Genomic DNA, 23,612 nt, shown 5'->3' on the forward strand with positions numbered 1-23,612 from the left:
CATTTTGTTAATGACATCAATTCCTAGTAACAAATTCCTAAAGTAGCACTATCAGTATTTTCACGCAACAAAAATCAATGAAATGATAATAGTGTAGTTAATTATAATTTTAATTACATTTGATGACAGTTGTATATTTGATTAATTTTCAAAAAGATTAAAACATTAAGCCATGGAATTCTGCTCTACATAAGTGGATATGGGATGTCTTACTCTTTACTAACCATCTTTTCTTATTGCAAATAAGAAACTCAAAATACTTTCTAAATATATTCAGACTGAGCTGCTGTAGAGAAGGACCTATAAAGTGAGAACTTTGTATACAGAATTCAGGAATTACCTTTAAAAATTAAGCATGGAAATTTTTTTGCCTGGGTTTAAATTTGCCTCTTTGCTTCTGATGTGGCATGAGATAATCCTGGTCTAAAGGTGTGCTTCATAAAAGACCAGGTTGGGGTACATTTTCTCAAGACCTCTTGAGGCAATGTGCTCCGGGATGGTCACACACATTCAAGCTCAAAATAAACCTGTTTAAATTAAAACCTGCTCCCCTCCCCCCCAAAAAAGAGAACAAACAAAAAGCCTAAAAAAACCAGAAGACCAGGTCACACTTCTGTAGAAAACACCTTGCTTTGTCAAAACTCTTTTTTCTGTTATAGCTACAAAGTTTCATAATTAAACATTCATAGTGCTAATCAATACATCACCCAAAGAATTTCCTTGTCTTTGAATCCCTAGATAATTTCTGAACTTATCCACACAGTAACTGTTTTATATTTGAAATTGGCTTTAACCATTAAAATTGTATACCAGGAAATTAGGGGTGTTGCAGTACTTGGTTGCAAATAACTTGCCATCTGGTGTTGGGTCAGAGAATGCTATTTCATCAGTGCTGAGAAAACAGCCAAACATGAAGCAATTCCTAAAAAAGAAGAAAAGATGATTTAACAATAGAATCTTCATTCTAATTTTTTTTTTTTTTTTTTTTGAGACAGAGTCTCCACTTTGTCACTGGGGCTAGAGTGCAGTGGCATCATCATAGCTCACCCCGCAACTTCAAACTCCTGGGCTCAAGGGATTCTCCTGCCTCAGCCTCCAGAGTAGCTGGGATTACAGGCATGTGCCACCATGCCTGGCTAATGTTTTTTCTATATATATATTTTTAGCTGTCCAGATAATTTCTATTTTTCTTTTAGGAGAGACGGGGTCTGGCTCTTGCTCAGGGTCGTCTTGAACTCCTGACCTCGAGTGATGCTCCCACCTCGGCCTCCCAGAGTGCTAGGATTACAAGGCATGAGCCAACACACCCGGCCAAGATACATTTCTTAACAGGCTCCTTATAATGATATTCCATTCGAATAGCAGGTCCTCATTGCTGGTTTCCTGTTTATACTGTGAACAACCTCTGCTCCACAGCACTGCATGAGTCTGGGCCATTACCCAGTGTGTCACCTTTTTCCTCCCTAGACCACTGCCAACAGCACACATAGCTGCCATGAATCCTCATTTTATTTTCTTACCTGAGAGTATCCACTAGTCGTCTAGCAATGCGCTTTCTTCTCTTCAATCTGAAAACCCAGATTCTGCTTATCCCACAGATTGCAGGTTCTGGTACATTTGAACATTGCCAAGCCCTAGGACATTCTTTAGAGTTTAGGGATTCTGGGCCAGCTGGTTCAGATAGGACACGAAAGGCCTGAAATGATATATAGAAGCATCTTTAGCTAACAACACGAATTGAGTTCACAGTTCTTTTAAAAGAAAATTTCCCTTATACAAAACTTAAGTATCTAAAATTAAATTTATATCTCCACCAACAGTGTTAAACATTGTCTTTTGTTTTTGAGACAGAGTCTCGCTTTGTTGCCCAGGCTATAGTGAGTGCCATGGTGTCAGCCTAGCTCACAGTAACCTCAAACTCCTGGGCTCAAGCAATCCTCCTGCCTCAGCCTCCTGAGTAGCTGGGACTGTAGGCATGCGCCACCATGCCTGGCTAATATTTTCTACATATTTTTAGTTGTCCAGCTAATTTCTTTCTATTTTCAGTAGAGACGGGGTCTCGCTCTTGCTCAGGCTGGTCTTGAACTCCTGACTTTGAGCGATCCTCCCACCTCAGCCTCCCAGAGTGCTAGGATTACAGGCGTGAGCCACCTCGCCTGGCCACATTCTTTTATATTTCTTAAATTCTTATCCATTTATAATCATACCATGCTTAAAAAAAACTAGTAGTGTTGAGATAGTCCCACATTCCCATACATTCCATACCATTATGAAACTTCTCCCTTTAATTTAAAAACCTTACTTTTTAATAAAGGACATAAACTTTTCCCATTATCTTCATCCTAAATTTATACACGATAACCTAAAAAAACGAACAACACTATAGAAGGTTTATATATATTGACCATGAAATTTGGTTGGTATTTAGTTTTTAAAAAATTCTGCATTAATTACAGATTCATAAGAAGTTGGAAAAACAGTACAGAGCACCCATGTATTCTTCACCCAGTTTTGCTCAATGGTTACTTCTTGCACTATGGTACAATACCCAAACCAAGAAATTACCATTGGTATGATGTGTAAGGTTCCATGACATTTCATCATACCAGTGTATTCGTTTACCTACCACCACAATCAAGATACAGAGCTACTGGCTGGGCGCGGTGGCTCACCCTTGTAATCCTAGCACTCTGGGAGGCTGAGGCGGGAGGATCGCTCGAGGTCAGGAGTTCAAGACCAGCCTGAGCAAGAGCGAGACCCCATCTCTACTAAAAATAGAAAGAAACTAGCTGGTCAACTAAAAATACATATAGAAAAAATTAGCCGGGCATGGTGGCACATGCCTGTAGTCCCAGCTACTCGGGAGGCTGAGGCAGAAGGATTGCTTAAGCCCAGGAGTTTGAGGTTGCCGTGAGCCTGGCTGATGCCACAGCACTCTAGCCCGGGCAACAGAGTGAGACTCTGTCTCAAAAAAAAAGGTACAGAGCTACTGCATCACCACAAAGACCTTCCTCTTGGCTCCTTATAGGCATCCCCACTTCCCCTTCTCCACCATCCCCAGCCTCTGGCAATCATTAATTTGCCCTCTGTCACTATAATGAGAATGTTATATTATATAAATGGAACCATATAGCATGTGAGCTTCTCAGCATAATGCCCTTGAGATCTATCCCAATTGTTATGTGTATCAATCATTTGTTCCTTTTTATCGGTAAGTAATATTCCACCACATGGATGTATCAGTTTGTTTAACCATTCACCTATTAAGAACACTTCAGTTGTTGCCAGGTTTTGGCTATAACAAATAAACCTGCTATAAACATTCTGGTACAGGTTTTTGTGTGGACATCAGTTTTTATTTCTCTAGGTTAAATGCCCAGGACTATGACTGCTGGGTCATATAGTAAATGTATGTTTAGTTTTCTAAGAAAATGCCAAACTTTTTCCAGAGTGTATGTAACATTTTACATGCTTACCAGCAATGTGTGAGAGATCTAGTCTCCCTGAATCTTCGCCACCTTTTGGTATTTTCTCTATTTCTTAATGTACCTCCCCCTAACCCCTGCCCCAATAGAGATACAGTTTCTCTCTGTTGCCCAGGCTGGAGTGCAGTGGCAAGATTACAGCTCACTACAACCTCAAACTCCTGGGCTCAAGTGAGCCTCCTGTGTAGGCATGCGCCACTATACCCGGCTAAATTTTTTTTTATTTTTTTGTACAGACGGGGTCTCAATATGTTGCCCAGGCTGGTCTTGAACTTCTGGCCTCAAGCAATCCTCTCGCTTCCCAAAGTGCTGGGATTACAGGCATTAGCCACTGTGCCTGGTCTATTGTACCTGTTCTGATAGGTGTGTATTTAATTTTTAACTACCATCAAGAAAACTGTTTCTGAATTGAAAGTGGGTAGAAGAGAACACATATGAGTTATATGGCTACATATGCCTGTTATCACTACATAAACAGTCTACTTCTTTAAGATCAAAGAAGGAAAAGGCCTTGTAAATGGATACAGAACCCAAAAAGATATAAACTGTAAAATCAAAAACATAAAATGGCCAGTGGGAGTAAAAGTACAAAGCTTTTGTAGGTAACAGAAATTAAGTTGTTAATAGCTTATGATAGACTAGTATAACTATAGGATGTTTTATGTAAGCCTCATGCTAGCCACAAAGCAAAAACTTATAGTAGATACATGAAAGATAAAGAGGAATCAAAGCATACACCTATAGAAAATCATCAAACCACAAAGGAAGACAATGGGAGAGGAAAAAGGAACAAAGAATCTACAAAACCACCAAAAGAATGGCAACAGTAAATCCTTACATATCAACAATTATTTCAAACGTACATGGACTAAATTTGCCAATTAGAAGACACAGAGTGGCAGAATGGGTTAAAAAAAAGGAAGATCCAACTCTATGTTGCCTATGAAGACTCATTTTGGCTTTAAGGACACACGTAGACTTGAAAGTGAATGGTTGGAAAGACATACTCCACGGGTACCTACATTTATCAGACAAAATAGATTTTAAGTCAAAAACCACCACAAGAGACAAAGAAGTCATTACATAATGACAAAGGGGTCAATTCATTAAGAGGGTAAAATAATTGTAAATATAGATGCTCCAACTTTGGAGCACCTAAATGTATAAAAGAAATATTAACAGTTCTGAAGGGTGGAAATAGATAGCAATAACAATAATAAACAATCTAAAATGCCTATGGAACCATAGCCAAATAGCCAAACCAATCTAGAGAGAAAAAAAAAACCAAACCAAACAAAACCCCAAAGCTGGAGGCATCACACTCCTAGATTTCAAAATATACTACAGAGGTACAGTAATCAAAACAGCATGATACAGGCACAAAAACAGACACACCGAGCAATGGAATAGAGAGAATAATCCCAGTCATATATAGTCAATTGATCTTTAACAAAGATGCCAAGAACAAACAATGGGGAAAGAAGCATCTCGTCAATAAATGGTGTTGGGAAAAATGGACACCCACATACAGAGGAATGAAATTGGACCCTTATCTCACGCCAAATAGAAAAATTAACACAAAATGGATTAAAGACTTAAATTTAAGACCTGAAACTGTAAAACTACTAGGAGAAAACAGTAGTATTCTTGACATTGGTCTGGGCAATGATTTCTGATTTTTTGGGTATGACCCCATAAGCACAGCCAAAAAAAGCAAAAATAGACAAATGGGACTACATCAAACAACAAAGCTTCTGCCTAGGAAAGGAAACAACAGTGAAAAAAATAACTTACCAATTGAGAGAAAATATTTGCAAACCACACATGTGAGGAGGGGTAGTATCCAAAATATATAATGAACTCAAATTTAATAGTGAGAAAACCCAATTAAAAAGTGGGCAAAGAACCTGAATAGACATTTCTGAAAAGACACAGAAATGAGAAACAGGTATATGAAAAAATGCTATTCAACACAAATCAGAGAAATGCAAATTAAAACCATAAGGAGGTATCACTTCACATCTGTTATAATGATTATTACAAAAATAGAACTACCACATGATTCAGCAATCCCACTTCTGAGTATATACCCAAAGGAACAGAAATCAGTATGTTGAAGAAATATAGGTACTACTGTGTTCATTGCAGCACAACAGTTAAAACATTATTCACCCTAAGTATCCATCAATGGATGAATGAATAAAGAAAATGTGGTATATATACACATGGAATATTATTCAGCCTTAAAAAAGAAGGAATCCCTGTCATTGGCAGCAACATGAATGAACCTGGAGGACATTAAGCTAAGTGAAATCATCCAGAAAAAAAGACAAATATTGCATGATCTCACTTATATGTGGAATCTAAAGAAGTTGAACTCACAGAAACAGAGGGTAGAATCGTGGTTGCTGGAGGCTGGGGTGGGTGATGGGGGAAATGGGAAAATGTTGACAAAAGGGTACAAAGTTTCAGTTAGGATGAATTAAGATCTAGAGATCTATTGTACAGTATGGTGACTATAGTTAATGTATATTTGAAAGCAGCTAAGACAGTAGCTCTTAAATGTTCTCATCACAAAAAATTGGTAAGTATGTGAATAAAGGACATCAACTTCAGTTAGTCATTTTACAATGTATACATATTAGAAAACATCTCATTATACACTGTAAACAGATACAATTTTCATTTGTCAGTTATACCTTAATAGAGCTGAGCGGGGGGGAAAAATCAGGAAAAGGCCACATTGATCACTTTTACTGCCAATAACACAAACCCACTGCATTTCTCCCCAACTCCTAATAATACCAGGGGAGACCGTAACGTCTTCTAGAACACTGCTAATTAGTACCAAAATTAGATTCTCGTTAAGGGATAAGTGATGATTATTTTGTCATAATATTAACTGTCACTAAGTTACAGGTTTAATACCTTGGGTCTATAGATTTGCTTATTTAAAATCACTATACTATGGAAATGACTATGTGAACCTAAGACCAGCTTACTTATCCTGCTTATATAAGGCAGAATGTCCAAATGTTAATAGAAATAAATGACGTCTATTATCCATATGGTCAAGGATATTTTAGTAGGAAAAAGTCATTAATTGTAGTGATCTTAAATGCTTATTAACACTCCTCCCAACTTTTCTCTTTATTCTGATCACAAATTATACCAATAATTTAAAACACATATACCATACCTGTTTGATGGGCTCTGCAATTAAACATCCAACTACTCTCTTTTCATCAGATACAAAGAGAAAAGTTTTGGTTTTGCTTGGACACTGGGAAACAACTTGCTGGAAGCCCAATTCATTATCAACAAGTTCTTGAACATCTTCTACCTGACGATGTTAAAACAAAAAAAAAAGGTGAATTTGTTTTTAAAAGTATAGTGGAAACTATACATTTATATACACAAAATGTATGATTACTATCATTTTAGCCTTTTACTTCTAATTTCCTAAATTTATACACCCCCCAAATTATTTCACTATTGATGCATGTATCTGCTACTTTGTTGTTTTTGTTTTTTTTTTTTTTGAGACAGCGTCTCACTCTGTTGCCCAGGCTAGAGTGCCGTGGCATCAGCCTCGCTCACAGCAACCTCAAACTCCTGGGCTCAAGCGATCCTCCTGCCTCAGCCTCCCGAGTAGCTGGGACTACAGGCATGCGCCACCATGCCCGGCTAATTTTTTCTGTATATATTTTTAGTTGTCCATATAATTTCTTTCTATTTTTAGTAGAGACGGGGTCTCGCTCTTGCTCAGGCTGGTCTTGAACTCCTGACCTTGAGTGATCCACCCGCCTCGGCCTCCCAGAGTGGTAGGATTACAGGCGTGAGCCACCGCGCCCAGCCTATCTGCTACTTTGGAAATAGGAGTTTAAAAACCTATTTTAAAGATCATTAAAAAAAAAAAAAAAAAAAAAAAAAAGATAATTTTCACCAGAATGAAATTCAGACACCTGGGAGGGGTAAGGAGTAGAAGTAACAAAACAGATTTGTTTACACTTGATTCACTGTTTATGCTGACTAAACATACAACCCAAGAAACACAAGAAACACCAACATAAGAAAGAGACCCCAGGGCCATTAATTTCTCAACACTAAGAAGCTTAGTTTATCTTTCACAAGTGAAAGAAGGTAAAAGATAAGCTGTGCAGCATTATCTGCTTTCTTTAATCTCCAGCACATACTCCTTTGTCTTGTAATTCTAAATTTAGTTTTGTATAAACTACCAAAGTCATCCTTAGGCATGTACCCAAGCAGATTATCTCAGCAAAGGCAGTTCACACTTTAACAAAGGTTGATTTCTTGGGCCAGGGGGAAGAACAAGGATTAAAAAGATAATGTTACACACCTTTCTGAGAGCGTAACTTGGATCACGTGGCAGGACCAACACGATTTTCCCATCCCAAAACTCTGCTACTACTCGTTCTTTCTTCCACCCCTGCCAAAGGGGGAAAAAAGGGTCACAGATTAATTTGTGAAGAGGAAAACAACAACATTAAATCATTTGGTCTGGTGAGGACAAAAGGCTAAACACAAATGATATAAAAAAGAGAGGGTCAAGTCAACTAAAAGTTAGGTGAGAAGGGAAACAAAAGATGTCTAAAACAAAGTGTCTGTCCTCAATGGGCTGACACCCTATTTGGAGACATGTATATAATCTAGTATAAAACAAAATAAAACAAGAGTCCTTCATAGACACACAGAGAAAGAAATACTAAATTATCAGGGGTAGGGTAGGACGCTAAGCAAAACTCCAATGAAAGGCTTAGTAGGAGTCCTTAGACTTCTGTCCCTTATGCTTGACAAGGCTATAGCAGACAGGCTCACTGTCTTACTAACCACTTTAATCTCAGTCCCTAGCACAGTGCTTTGGCATGTGGACCCAGCGCTTAACTGAAACATGTTGTAGTAGTATGACATTTGACAAGGGTTTTAAAAACTTGGTAAAATTTCAATGAACATAATGGGGAAGGTGGTCACTTCAGGCTAAGGTAACTAACTGAATAAGCAAAGGTGCAGAGAATGGCAAAAAGTCTGATGTGATTGACTGAATGACTGGAAGAAATGAGACTGAAATATGTGGAATAAATTTAATAAGATCCACATGAAGATAACTATAAAACTTTCCTGAAGGATATAAAAGAAATGAATCAACACAGTTACACCAAGTTCCTAATCTGGAAGACTATGAAAAATAGAATTTTTTTTACTCTAGAGAAAATGACATCAGTTTGACTACAATTTCAATCAAAATTCCAATAGGTTTTTTATTTTGGGGAACTTAATGATCGGCTCATTTTATAGTTCATGTGGAAGAGTAATGTGTAGAAAAAGTCAAGACATTTTTAAAGAAAAAGATGAAAGGAGACTTACTTGACTAGATATCCAGAGTATGAAGCTACGCTTAAGACTATCGTACTTGCACAGAAAAAGACTAATGATGCAGAACGATGTTCACTAACAGACTCATTTGTATGTGGGAATTTAGAATACATTAAAGGTGGCATTGATAATCAATGTGGAACATGAACTAGTCAAACAGTAATGCTGGCACACTTGGCAACCCTTTAGGAAAAATACAAAGTTAAGATCCAACTCTAATGCTATGTCCTAAACATTTCCAATGGATTAAAGATCTAAATATAAAATTTATAGCTATAAAAATATTTTTAAAAATATAGGAAATGGGAAGACGGAGGAGGGGTTGGGTAAATTCACACCTAACAGGTACAACGCACACTATCTGGGTGATGGGCACACTTATAACATTGACTCAAACTGCACAAAAGCAATACATGTAGCCAAAACGTCTGTATCCCAGTAATATTCTGAAATTACAAAAAAAAAAAATATATATATATATATATATATATGAAAAACTTTTTATTACTCTTGGGATTTAGAATGATGTTCCTGAAACCCAGTGGTCACAAATTAGTTAATTTAATGGTATTTGTATATTCAGAAAATATCTCGGGAAGACATACAGATGAAACTGTTAATGCTGGATGCCTGTGGAGAGGGGAACTGCTAACTGAAAGGGGCAGGGAGAGAGAATTTTCACTGGATACACTTTCGCACCTTATGAATTTTGACACATGTGAAAGACAGCAACCCAATATGGTATAGATGGGCTTCATCAGAAGAATTTGATTTGTTCCAGAGGCCAGATCTTAGAGCTCAAGGGGGAACGTGCCATGTGACGAGGTGGGCAGGGGCCAGATAATGAAGGGCTCAGCTGGCATGGAGTTTGGGTTTCATTCCCAGTGCAATGAGAAGCTGTCAAATTTGAAGCAGAAAACATCAGAACTGCACTTATATCTCAGAAAGAACTCCCTGGCTGATGTACAGAAAACAGATCAGAGAGGGCAAGAATTTAAACTATATACACTTTCTCTCATATATATATTATATATACATATACAGAGAAGGTTGAGGCCAGATTAAGGAGCACCTAACTGCTGGCAGGAGTTTTTCTTTTTTTTTTTTTTTTTTTGAGAGAGCCTCACTCTGTTGGCCAGGCTAGAGTGCCGTGGCATCAGTCCAGCTCACAGCAACCTCAAACTCCCGGGCTCAAGCAATCCTCCTGCCTAAGCCTCCTGGGTAGCTAGGACTACAGGCATGTGCCACCATGCCCGGCTAATTTTTTCTCTATATATTTTTAGTCGTCAAGCTAGTTTCTTTCTATTTTTAGTAGAGACGGGGGTCTCGCTCTTGCTCAGGCTGGTCTCGAACTCCTGACCTCAAGCAATCCTCCCACCTTGGCCTCCCAGAGTGCTAGGATTACAGGCGTGAGCCACTGCGCCCAGCCAAGTTTTTCTAAAAGTATATAGAATCATACTAGACTTATGTTTTAAGAAGTTATTCTGGTAGCCCTGTGAGAGCCCAATAAGGAAGCTGGTTTAATAAACCAAGCTAAAAATACCATAAACGCATGAACTATGACAATAAAAATAGGAAAAAAGGAATGTATTCGAGTAGCAGGTACAATCATAAAGATAAGGCCAACCATAGGCTGTGTTTGGACTTGAAAGTTGTTTGATAAACAGGTAAGACCTCTCCTCTCAGAAAAAGCCTGGAAAAATCAAAAAAAGGTTATTTTTCTAAAGCCATCTATAAAGAAAAGACGACAGCAGAAAGAGGGGATCTCTTCAAGTCTTTTGAGTTTTGGACCTGACTATTCAGCTCTGCTCAGAATGCCGGGTATTTATAAAACACTTCTTTTATATTAGGATAGTAAGTTTGAAACATCATTAAAAGTTTTAATAGTGTCGGCCTCAAATTTTAAGGACAAGAAAACTGCAGACAATGAAATATTTATGGATGCATAGATCTTTTTGTATTTAATTTAAAAAGTCTCTTTTAAGGAAGTTTTACTTTTAGGACAAATTGAAAAGATTACCTTCTGACTTACCACATATTTGATTCCTTCCAGAAATCTGTGGTGATACTGAACATGCTGCATTTCATCTTCAGGGCTGGAAGCACTATATATCATGCCACAAGATTTACACATAGTAGCCCCAAAATATTTCTGACCTGCATCCTGCAATTGGGGGGAGGGGGAAGCCAATCTAAATATATCACAAATAGCTCTAAATTAAGTTCCTGTAACTATGCACTCAAATTTCTCCTTATTTTTCTTTTATGCCGGCACAAGTCAAAGACTAAATGAAAGTCTGGTTACTATACCCTCCTCTCTCTCCTTCCCTCCCCCAAAACAAAGAAGGAAAAGAGACCTAAAAATGCAATAAATTGATAAAAGTGATAGAATTATTTCTTTGAAAGGACAGTATAAAAAAAATACTAAGATTCTTCACTACACCCATAGTTCTAAGGAGTAAGATTAAATCATAAAAATTATAGCTAGAATGAACCATGAGGCTCTTATATCAAAGACCTAAAATAATCTTATTTCTCTCAGCTTTCAGATGTCTGTGTGGAAAAAAAAAAAAAAAATCTTATTTCAAAGAGGAAGGCCAGGCCAGGCGCAGTAGCTCATGCCTGTAATCTCAGCACTCTGGGAGGCCAAGGTGGGTGGATCATTTGAGCTCAGGAGTTGGAGACCAGCCTGAGCAAGAGTGAGACCCTGTCTCTACTAAAAATAGAAAGAAATTATATGCACAGCGAAAAATATATATATAGAAAAAATTAGCTGGGCATGGTGGCGCATGCCTGTAGTCTCAGCTACTCAGGAGGCTGAGGCAGGAGGATCACTTGAGCCCAAGAGTTTGAGGTTGCTGTGAGCTAGGCTGACGCCATGGCACTCTAGCCCGGGCAACAGAGTGAGACTCTGCCTCAAAAAAAAAAAAAAAAAAAAAAAAAAAAAGAGGAAGGGCAAAAAATTTCAGGAATTACACAGTGTTTTCTCCTTAAGCAGTTAGGAACATTAAGTTCTTTATTTTTAAAGAATATTAAGATTCTTTGGCCCAAGAGCTTATAAAAAATGAATAAATAATAAAAGTCCAGGAAAGGCACAAATACATTCATGAATATAGGGAAGTTAGGAATATTCAATGGCACAATCTACAACCATTGAAAATCCAGCTTCTCAACTGTCTAAAACCCAGGGCTTGACGAACTTTTTCTGTAAAGGACCAGAGAGTAAATCTTGTAGATTTTGCAGGCCACACATGGTTTGTCACATACTCTTCTCTTTTTCAAACCTTTAAAACTGTAAAAACCACTTTTTAGTTTACAGGGCATGGATCAGGTTTGGCCCATGGCCATTGTATGCCAAACCCAGGTCTAACTCAGTATAGCTATTCCCATCAAATCTTTTGTCAATCAACAATAATTATCTTTACCTGGAGACAACTCATTCATCACATTCTACTAAACTACTAGCATTGTCCAATATTATCAGTTCAAAAGACTACTGACTAGCTTTACATGTGGTCAGTACAACAAAACTGGCATTTATAAGATTCAGAATATCAGTAAACCCAAGTTAACTATGCTAAGTTAAAATGTCTGACTTCATGCTCTTTATGTGACAGCCATGACAAGAAGAGCTTTCTTTTGAATTTACTCACAATGATGAGCTGGTCTTTTGATTCTTTATTTGTATCTCTGGCATTAGTATTTTTCTGGGTATTGGTCTGTTTCAAGACGTTAGTACATATCATGGATCCCACAGAAGACTGTTCTTCAGCTAGAGATCTTGAAATAGAAAGTTGGTAATTATATAATAGTTTTAAAATGAGGAATCTACAATGAAAACAGACATACATATATAACATTTACAGAGCACCTTGTGATTTTTAGTGCTTTCTATCTGACAATAACTTGATGAAGTGTTAGGGACAGGAACAATGAGAAACCCGAGGCCCACTCAGAGAGGGTCAGTAATTTACTCAAGGTAAAGTAACTGGTGATCGGCAGTGTTAAGTCAGATCCTGGTCTTCTGACTCTAATCCACGGGACTTTCCTCTATAGTATCAGAGGCACATAGGTAGAACCACTTTGGAAGTTGACTTCACCCTTAAAAGATCTTTTTTGGCTTTATCAAATCTTAGGACATTTACCTGTGTAGGTATAAAAAATTTCCTACAGCAAATAAGTAGACTCTAATACTGAATATCTCACAGATCCACACGAAATCAGAGTTACCAGTATATTATGATCCAACAACTTTTTACTTGGGCTATGAGGCTAATAAATTCACTTTTCCTCATACAGAAAGCAGCATCCCACTACTATAAAATTCTTAAGGAAAAATAAAAAATATTTGGCTGGATAGATGTAGTTGAGACAACCTTTTCCCATTAGGAAAGAATGTTGAGAATGGCTTATAGAGGTTTCAAACTAGAGCCCTTCAGGCCAAATCCAGCTAGCAGATATGTTTTGGGTGGCCCACATGGTGTTTTAAACTTTGGATTAGCTATCAATATTTTAAAATCTAGAGATTTCACTTAAAAATGTGTATTTCCAATATTACAAGAGACACTACAAGATCACTAGACCTCTATTCCTTCAAAGAATCAACTAATTGGAGCTTGAAATACCACATGCTCTTTTAAATGGGGCATGCCGTTCTCTAAGTGGCCCTAGTCTCTACCCAGCCTGCTGGCCCTGGAGGCACAGTTTGTAACCCTTGCTTTATAATGAAAGGAACTTGGTTTTCCGGGAACGAAAAGGAGAAGTCCCTAGAGAAGAGAAGTAAATAGGCAAGGAAAAACTAAGTGTCAAAAGTAAGAAGGTAAGACAGTAGGAAAAAAAACTTGACAAGTAAAAAGAAAGTAGAAAAAAACCCACACAATGCTGTAAGCTAAGTCAAGCTGTCTTGTTATTATTTGTCTGAAAAAGTGGCTTTCAAAATGACTTGACAAACCTATGGCAAGAAATGTATTTCACATCAAGACTAGTACACATATATAACTAAAGCCTAAGTCTCACTAAATACATTTACTGTATGAGATGTACTATTCCATTAAAAAAAAAAAAAACCTCTGGATATGACACCCTAAAACTGGTTTGACAAACTATTAATGGGCTGCTACTGGCAGTATGAAAAACACTTGTCAAGGTCACTGACCCCTTCCACTTTATGCAGCCTTTGCCAGGTAACTCAGCTCTCCCTGACCCTGCATGCATGACAGCAATCTCTTTACTTTCATCTTAACAATTCTAACACTTTTATACTCATTTGTTTAAATGCCTGTCATCCTCTAACCATAACCTCCTTGATAGCAGAATCATGTGCTATTTAGCTTCACATCTCTAAAACTCAGGATATAGTTCAATAGCACACAGTAGATGCTCTCTAAATGTCTGTCAAATGAATGAATACAAAAAACAAATTTGAGACTGTGGACCTGGAGAATCTATAAGCTACTTGAAGCAACAGTAATAGATTTAACCACAAGAAATTGGTATCTGCTGTCTTGGAGTCTACAAAAAAAGTAATTTCATATAATAAATAGTGTCCCAATATCTTTTTACGCTAGATGAAATTAGTATATATACATATGTTTTTTATAATTTTTAATTTCTGTTTTTAGTAGAGGCGGGGTCTCGCTCTTGCTCAGGGTGGTCTCGAACTCCTGAGCTCGAACAATCCGCCCGCCTCGGCCTCTCAGAGTGCTAGGATTACAGGTATGAGCCACCACGCCTGGCCTAGTATATACTTTTAATCAGCTAATTGCGGTAGGCTTCTGCTATGGTTTGAATGTCACCCACCAGTACATGTGTGGAAACTTAATCCCCAATGCAACAGGGCTGGCAGGTGGGGCCTAATGGGAGGTGTTTAGCTCATAAGAGCAAATGGATTAATATCAATTATTAAAAGCCTTGCAGCTGCAAACAAGCTTTCTTGCTTTTTTGTATCCATTCTCTTTGTCCTTCTGCCATGGGATGAGGCAGCAAGAGGACCCTCGCCAGATGTGGCTGCTAGGTCTTAGACTTACCAGCCTCCAGAACTGTAAGCCAAATAAATTTCTGTCCATTACAAATTACCCAGTCTGTGATATTCTGATAGCAACACAAAACAAACTAAGCTTCCAACTTTAATAACAAGTCACAAAAGACGACAATATAGGTAAGAAAAGGCAAAGATGAGAAAAACTGGGACCGTGGCCTTGAAGAGGAAAAGTTGCTCAACCAACCTAACCACTGAGTCAATTTAAGGTGAAGTACTCTAAGAGAATTTAGCCAGGAAGTTCCTTACTTAATACCTCAAGTTATTTATCATCAAATGGGGAGAGAAAAATCAAAACTACTTAGGAGGATGTTCAGACTATAAGAAACCTCTTTTTCAGAGCTCTGTCATCTATCGTGCTCTCTACCCATCCACACCTCCCCCCACTGCAGGCTTTAACTTTGTACAGGATAGTGGTAGCAGCTAGAATTATGACAACACTAAGCTGCTGTAAGTTACTTACTCCTCTGGCCAGTTTCCCCATCTATAATGTAGGGCAATAATGGTACCTACATCATAATGTTGTAAATGATTATTAAATTTTAGCTATTATTAATATATCATCACACAGGGAGGGCAATATATAGCCTAATGGGCTTTTGATTCAAATATGAATTCTAGTCCTTGCCCTAGCACCTAATAGCTCTGCAATCGTGGCTAAATCACTACACTTTCCCAGGCTGAAATGAAATTAATAATAGTATCTACCTTCTGAGTTGCTGTAAGGATTGAGATATTAGACACAAACTACTTATTGTGGACCAGGTACTATATAATAATGTTAGCAATTATTATTCAAGCCTATAAAGATCTTTTTCATCTCTCAACTCTTAAGTTCTTAGGCACTTTCTGTGAGAGGAACTGATTTCATCTCCTGTTCTCAATGTTATTCTCCTATTCCCCTTAGTAAGGAGGAAAAAAATGTTCCCTAAGTTAAATTAGCATAAGAAAGAAAAAAAGACCCAGAGGACCTATATAACCAATAATCCTTGAACTTTAAAACAAAAACAATGGTTACCTTTTTGTATTGACTGAAGACACATTGAAGATGGGATAGATGGACTCGGGAGACACTGGAAGGGGGAAAAATGACAATAATTTATATTACCATATAAAAATCAAAGTTTTAAATCATAATTAATGAACGTTAACATCACTGGTGATGATGTGTAGCTATTATGTGCCCCCAATATGGTGTGATCAGAAGGGTACTTCACTTCTGTGGTATTCTTTCCAAAATCCCATAACCACAGTCTAATAATGTGAAAAACATGAGACAAACTTAGATTCAGGGACATTCTACAGAGTCTCTGGCCAGTATTCAAGAATGTCATGGTCATGAAAAACACAGAAACAACGAAAAGACAGTAAAAAAGTCACAGACCAGAGAAGCCTAAAGAGACAATGACACCTAAATGTAATGTGGTACCCTGGATTGGATCCTAGAACAGAAAGAGGACATTAATGGAAAACTCCAAATAAAGGCTAGTGTTTAATTAATAGTAGTATACCAAAACCAGTATTTGGTGAACTTCAAATTAAGTCTAGTTAGTTTTGACAAAGGTGCTATGGTAATGTAAGTTGTTAACAATGGAGGAAATAAGATAAGGGATACATAGCAATTCTCTGTACTATAACTCTTCTGTAAGAATACAATTAAGGCAAAATAAAAAGCCTATTAAAAAAAAGACCAAAGTTAAAATAGCAGTTGATTTGAGAAAGATAATAAGGTGAAAGTGGGCTATTTAGTAAAAATGCAAACTTCAACTTTGCATTAAAAAATAATTAGAGCTCACCTTTTAGAAACAAGACTAAGGTAGGTGAGAGTCTGATCTGGTATAGGTAAGATACTTAACCTAAGTCCATTTCCTTATCTATAAATAGGCATAATAAAACCGATTTCCTAGGGTAATTGGGAGAATTAAATGATAAACTGCAGTTATTAAGTAATAAACTTCAATCATTTATATACTACTTTCATGACTTTTGCCATATTCTTGTACCATCTGTATTTACTAAACATTTTTCTTTAAATTGACTTAGACAAATACTGAAATAAATTTATTTTAAAAGAAAAATTTATAATTGTAAATAGAAGCCATTATCTTTGTTATACATTCTATCAGTACTAGGCGTACAACCCATGGGAAACACATAATGTACACTACTTAGCACTGCTTGCTACATATTCAGCACTCAGTATATACTAGTTATTAACATTACATCTCAGAATTATCATAATGAATAATTATTCTATATAGCATTAGATCCTCTAAGGGCTATTATACCAGATTAAGCTTTTAGTTTTTATTTCCTTCCTATGAGCTACAGCTTCTCACTACAGTCAACATGTCTACTAGAATTTTAACTTATTTCTAAATTTATAGATATAACCAATGAGGTGAGGTTGCCAAGAATACGGTTGGGAAGTAAAATGCTAATTAACCTCTTTATATATTAGGCTTTGATCACAAATACATATATGTGACATACATTGTTTTAACTCCTATTATTTTGGGTAAAAGATAGGGTGGGTATGATTTCATAAGAGCTTAATTTGGCCATGGACATAGACGAATTAGCACCAGTATTTTGTTTTTGTCTGAAGTTTTAACCTAAAATCTCCTTGTCTCTGCTTTTCAAAATGTACTGCACTTGCTTTACCACAGAAGAGTCAGAGAGATGAACACAAAGATACTAACGACAGGCACACTACTGAGAAAAAAACCCCAGAAATTATTATTGTATATGACACATATAATGAAGCATTATTACAAGTACCCAAAACTCATGTGAGTTTTCACTTACTTGTCTTGTCCTCACCAAGAGAATCCTCTGAAGAAAAAGACTTATTTTTATCTACTTTACATTCCCTTGAAGAAACTACTCCATCTGACGAATCCTGAAAATAATGAAGAGGTTTAAAAAAAAAAAAAAATCTATAATTCTTATTTGTTTTCTATTTAGTGAATGAACCCTAATAAATCTGTTTCTAAGACAAAATATTTAGTTTATTAATAATTAAATTTCATAATGCGATTTTAAATCAATTTTCAGTCTATTTTTAGAAAAATTTCCTCTATTCATTAAACGTACACCACTTTTTAAAAGCCAGAGCACACATATTGTAATTTGTCATCCTGTCAAAAACATATTATATGCCATGATAAAGATGGCAGAATGAAAATTATAGACCATCACTTCCATAACAATTAAATGAACAAGAAAAATTAGTAAGAATGGCAAAATTTTCCCCAGCAGCCACCAAACTGGAAAGGGACAACTTTTTGTCATAAACTTTAAAAGCGAGCAGCCAAAGAAAGAATAACATTCTGGAGTCACTGGAAAGGCTTCTCCCACAAAGGCTCCTACTTTTTGAACAGGGAAATAGGAAAAGCAAAGTACAAAAAATCCTGATAATTTTCCTGACAAAACCACTAATTTTGGAATTATACTGGGGTGTAGAGAAAAAGGAAAAAAGACACAGGAGTGTTTTGTTGGTAGAAACAATACAATTAGTAGAATTAGACTGTCACGGCTTAGCCAGCAAGAACATGTCTCATTTAATAATATACTTGGCAATATTTGATAAACAGGAAGAAACATTAACAGTGGGGACTATAAACTTAAATGCCTACAAGGGCAGAGGGTAAGTAAAATTACCAAAACTGATCATTTAGATCACATATAAACTGACTTAGTGGAAGGAAATGAAGAGCCCGTAAGTGTCAAATGGTATGATACTGGGCCTGATACTCAGGTGAGAGATTATTGCCATGTAGAAATGAAGGCTCTGCTTTACCACACCTTTCAATTTTTTGAGACACCAGAAATCTGTTTCCTTGAATTTTTAAAATTTTTTAATTATGGAGACCAAGCAAAACATCCATAGACTGGATTTGGTTCACTGGCCACCAATTTAGAAACTTTGCCATTGAGGTTTGAAATTTAGGTGATTACAAGAGGTATGAACTGGGGTTTGAGAGAAAGCAGTGGGAAGGACAATGATGAGAGGTGGATTAGGAAGGAAATGACTACAGAGAGTGTTTGAATTGCTGGATATATGAACCTGTCATTTCTGCAGCTGCAAACGTAGTGATGAGTATAAATAAGCCACCACAGACACAGAAGCCTTGATCTGGGAGACAGCCTTTCTTAAGGCCTGATACCTCAATTGTTTTCCTAGCCCCAGCTACTTGAAAAAAAAAAAAAAACACTTTTTTTTGATCAAGTTTACAGACAGGACGTCAACAATATAAGTTCTAGACTACTGTAGTCTACTATGGTAGCCACCAGTCACATGTAGCTAATAAGAACTTGAAACATGGGTAGTTCGACTGAGATACGCTGTTAACTATAAAATACACATCGATTTCAAGGACTTTGTGCAAAAAAAGAAAACAGAATATAACTTTTTATATTGATTACGTTGAAATGGTAACATTTAAAATATACTGGGTTAAATTATTTTACTTTTATTAATGTGGCCAGTACACAAATATAAAATTACATGTGGCTCATATCAGATAGCACTAGTCTAGGCTAGCTGTGTTAAATATGAGGACCAAAGGAAAGTGCATAGAATGCGAACTGTGAAAACAGTACGTAAAATAAACAAAACTCTATATGTTTACAGTGATCATCTCCAGGTAGTGGGATTACAGAAGGTATTTTCTTTATATAATTTCTATATATTCCAAAGTTTCTAGAATAATCTACTACTTTAAATAAGCTGAAAGAAATTTAAAAATGACATGCTTACACTCTGGAAACATACTACCTGAATTTTGTTATTTCTGCTTTCTAAAATTACTGATTACCAAATAAAGATTAAGTTTCTCTGGACAGACTTTAATTTACTTATGAGGGAATTTAATGAAATGTACACTTTAATGCCAACAAAATGTCAGTAGGCTTCCTTAAGCCAAAAAAGGGAGAAAAATCTCATCTTTCCACCCTGCCTCTACATTCTTTACATCTGGCTAAACTCTATTTGGCTTTATAAAAGCAATCTTCCAGACTGTTAAGAAAATCAAATTTTGTTCAACTATGTTATACACATTATTTATACTGAAGTTTTGTTACATAGCCAACTGTTTTAAAGTGATATATTTAGCTTTCTTTACCTTTATTGATTTGTCTTCATTTTTACTTCTTGCACTCTGTAGCTCAATGTTCAATTTTCTTTCCAGTAATAAGCACTTTGGCATTTGCCTTGTCTCAAAAGTTTTTCTTTCACTGACAGTCTCTACATCAGAATCTTCAGTCACTACTGATTTATTCTGTTGGGTGAGTCCCAGTGATGGCTTATTTTCCTGAGAAATTTTTCTAAGACAGGATTTTTTTCTACTAACAAAAAATGCTGCTCCACCCTGGAGCGTAACCTGTGGTTTTATTTTTTGGCTTAAAACTCGAAGAGCATTAGGATTATGTTTAGCTGAATAACAATTATTCTCTTTCTCCATAACTGGCTTATAGGGCACTCGATTTTGCTTAGAATTTTTAGAATTCCTTGATACAGGCTTGATGTGCTTGTAACTTGGTTGACACTTAGCAGTTAAACTCTTCTGTGGTGTTTTCTTCCTCTTCTTGGAGCAAACTGCTTTTCCCTGAATTTTTTCTGTCACACCGGGAAAAGATTTACCTTCATTATTAGTTTTTACACAGGTGGATCTACTCTCTTTTATTAGCTTTCTCTCCAGTGGATTGAGGTACAACTTATTTTTGTTGTTGTAAAAGGATACAGTGGACACAGCAGATTTAAATGGTGAATCTTGATTTGCAGATGGCAATCTATCTTCTTCAGCTGTTTTGAATGGACTTAAGATGAAATGGCCTTGTTGAGAGCAATGCACCTTTTCTTCATTTTTATCACTTTGACAAATGTGCTTCTTATTAGGTGATGGAACTAGATTTTCAGAGAAGTGCAAAATTGATTTCTTTGATGGAATATCTGACAACAGGCTATGAAAAGAAACAGCCCATTAATAAGTTCATTATTTTGCTTCAAAGTTTATGTAAATGACCTAATAAACTCTACCTATAGGTCACATTAAAAACAATACATCCCTCCCCAAATATACATACACATTAGTTTTAAAGTAGAATTATGTCTTTTTCAAATATCATTCCAAAGTAAGATCCTGTTAATGTTCATGAAAACAGACACTGTATACAAAGAACCTCTGATATACATGTATATATGTGTGTTTTAAAATCTATATCTTGGCCATATACAATTACAGCCCATATAATTTGCTCAAGTGGCTACAAGAAATCCCCTAGAATGATTAATTCTGTAATAAACTGACCCCTTGGGACCTTTTCTAAAGAGAGTAATTTCTATCTGTGAATAGACTTTCTAGGATTGCTTACAGACAGGCATCTACTACATGCAAACCACCATGTAAAATATCACATTATTACATAAGAGAAAGGAAAAAAATAATCAAATATTTGATATACTTCCCAGCCATATAAAACAGCTCTTTGATTCCCTCCAAAAGGACTAAATTCACTCAAAAACTTACTGTATTTCCTGACTTGAGTTAGAATACAGAATATTACAATAGCCACAGGGAGCAGGCTAATGGAAAAATGGAAATTTTAGAAAATAGGAAAAAGAACAGGGAAACGGGGAGGTGGATTTTTCTTTATATATATATACACACACACACACACACACATATATATACACTTTTTTTTTTTTTTTTTTTTTATAGAGGCGGAGGTCTCCCTCTTGCTCAGGACTTCAAGCCCATCCTCCCGCCTCGGCCTCCCAGAGTGCCAGGATTACACCGCCCCTGGCCTGGATTTTTCTTTTTTCAAGAGTTTCCATGCATACAATGAGACTCACCTTTCACAGTTCAAAGAATGCTGCTTCCTCTTCCTTGGAGTAAAAGATGCCATCTTAATTCCTAAAAGCAGTAGGACAATTATAATAACCAAATTCATCAAAAGGGTATAAAAATCACTATATCAAAATGATATCTTAAAAGTCTGAAAAATTGTCAGATAGGGTGAGGGTCCATAAGGATCCAAGAAAATGATTTTTTAAAAAGCAAATTACTTTAATAAAGATGTAAACCATGAATTTAAAAAGAGAAAACACTACACCACAGAAGCACATAAGAACAGAAAATAAAAGTAGGGATTATATCTATGTTTCAAGCTGGAAAATGCTATTACCAAGAAGGAAACAATTTTTACCCTAATTCAGAGCACACTTTCCCCTTTAATTAGCCTGATTAATTTGAGTATTTTTAACTTTTCATCAGAGCCCAGCAAGAAACTAGATGAAGCATAATCCTCTCCCACTGTACCAGCGCCTCGAGCACGCCGTTTGCTTCCTTACTTGCAAAACACTGACGTCCTCAGGTAGCAGAAGACAAATTCTGGCACGCTCGTGAACTCTTGAGCAGAAAGCCTGTCGCTCAATAAAAGCTCACGCCCTTCGCCTTCCTTTGGGTCAGGTGTATTCCTCCCCCCAAAATTACCTAAGCGTGATTTCAAAGCTAGGTGGACAAACAGAAAGACCAGGATCTCTGAGAAATTATATCAAGCTGCGGCTTACGGGAAGACCCTTCTGGGGCTGAGCGGACAAAGGGAGGAGACAGAAGCGTCCCGAATCCTGAACCCTGTCCGGGCAAAAAGACGACAAAACGCCGGCGTCGGCAAGATTGAAACCCGGTGCAGGCGAGCGCGGAGAACCTGCCGGTGGCTCGGTCTCGGGCCCGCTGACGCGCCAAGCCCACGGCAAAAGCTCTTTTCCGTCGACAGTCACCCCCGTGTTCCACAGAGTCACCTGTTCTCCTCGGCCTTCCACCCCCAGCTTGGACCTTCCGCAGCTTTTACCTGCGCCTCAGAGTCTGGCGACCTCTCCTCAGCCGAACCAGCCGCTCTGAGAAGCGTATTCAAATTAACGCGCGCCAAGCGAGGAGGAAGCCGCTGAGTTCCGATTCGCCGCTGCTCAGCGCTTCCAGGAGCTGGCTCCGTGATTGGTGGCTCACTAGGTCTTGCCCCGCCCCCTTGGGCTGGTTGTCTCCACAATTCTCCCGCCCTTGGGAGGCGGAAAGCTCTCTTCTCAGGGAAACCACGCCTCTCACAATCCCTTGCAGTCACGCCGGGCTCCGTTCCCCGGGCCGTGTTCAGTTGCATTCTGGGAGTTGTAGTTTTTGGCCCACTTGAACGCGTACGCTCTGGGGTCCCTTGGTATAAGGAGTTTTTGTAAAGGACCCTCTCCAAGATTCCCGAGGCACTTTTTTTCACATTTGAAATTTGGTAGTTTCACTTTTTTTTTTATTAGTAACTTTACGTTTCTATGTCACCACTTTATTTTTCAAGTTAAACTAAATAAATAAATAAATAAATCGGGGGTGAACATTTGCCTATGTGCCAGGCATACTTAGACGCTTTCATTTACTCCTCGCCACAGTCTACGAGGTATATATCATCATTCCTATTTCATAGAGAATAAAACTGAGAGCCCGCAAACAATTACTGTTTGCAGGGCATAGCTAGGTTCGCAAAGCCCGAAGGTTCCTCAAGCACTCATTGTCATTATTATCTTTGTGTCACCAGCTCCTCGGAGTCTCTGGGACATTTTCAGTTCTAAGTAAATTTAGTTAAATGATGTGCTCAACTTCACAGAATGATGTCGGTGAGGATGAAGCAAGGGCGTCCACCTAAATGGAAGA

General features: G+C 37.3%; 1 protein-coding gene across 1 annotated transcript; it reads right to left on the minus strand.

The window, feature by feature from the left end:
- Positions 1–789: 789 nt before the first annotated feature.
- On the minus strand, positions 790–22,796 carry ESCO2 (establishment of sister chromatid cohesion N-acetyltransferase 2). The gene is given in 11 exon segments (XM_069484788.1): positions 790–922; positions 1,521–1,696; positions 6,685–6,828; positions 7,846–7,935; positions 10,912–11,043; positions 12,533–12,659; positions 15,935–15,989; positions 17,725–17,818; positions 20,043–20,855; positions 21,769–21,833; positions 22,771–22,796. Coding segments are annotated over 10 exon segments (1,821 nt in total). The 5' UTR covers positions 21,826–21,833; positions 22,771–22,796.
- Positions 22,797–23,612: the final 816 nt, after the last annotated feature.

The sequence above is a fragment of the Eulemur rufifrons genome, chromosome 12, assembly GCF_041146395.1.
Source record: "Eulemur rufifrons isolate Redbay chromosome 12, OSU_ERuf_1, whole genome shotgun sequence".
NCBI lineage: Eukaryota > Metazoa > Chordata > Mammalia > Primates > Lemuridae > Eulemur > Eulemur rufifrons.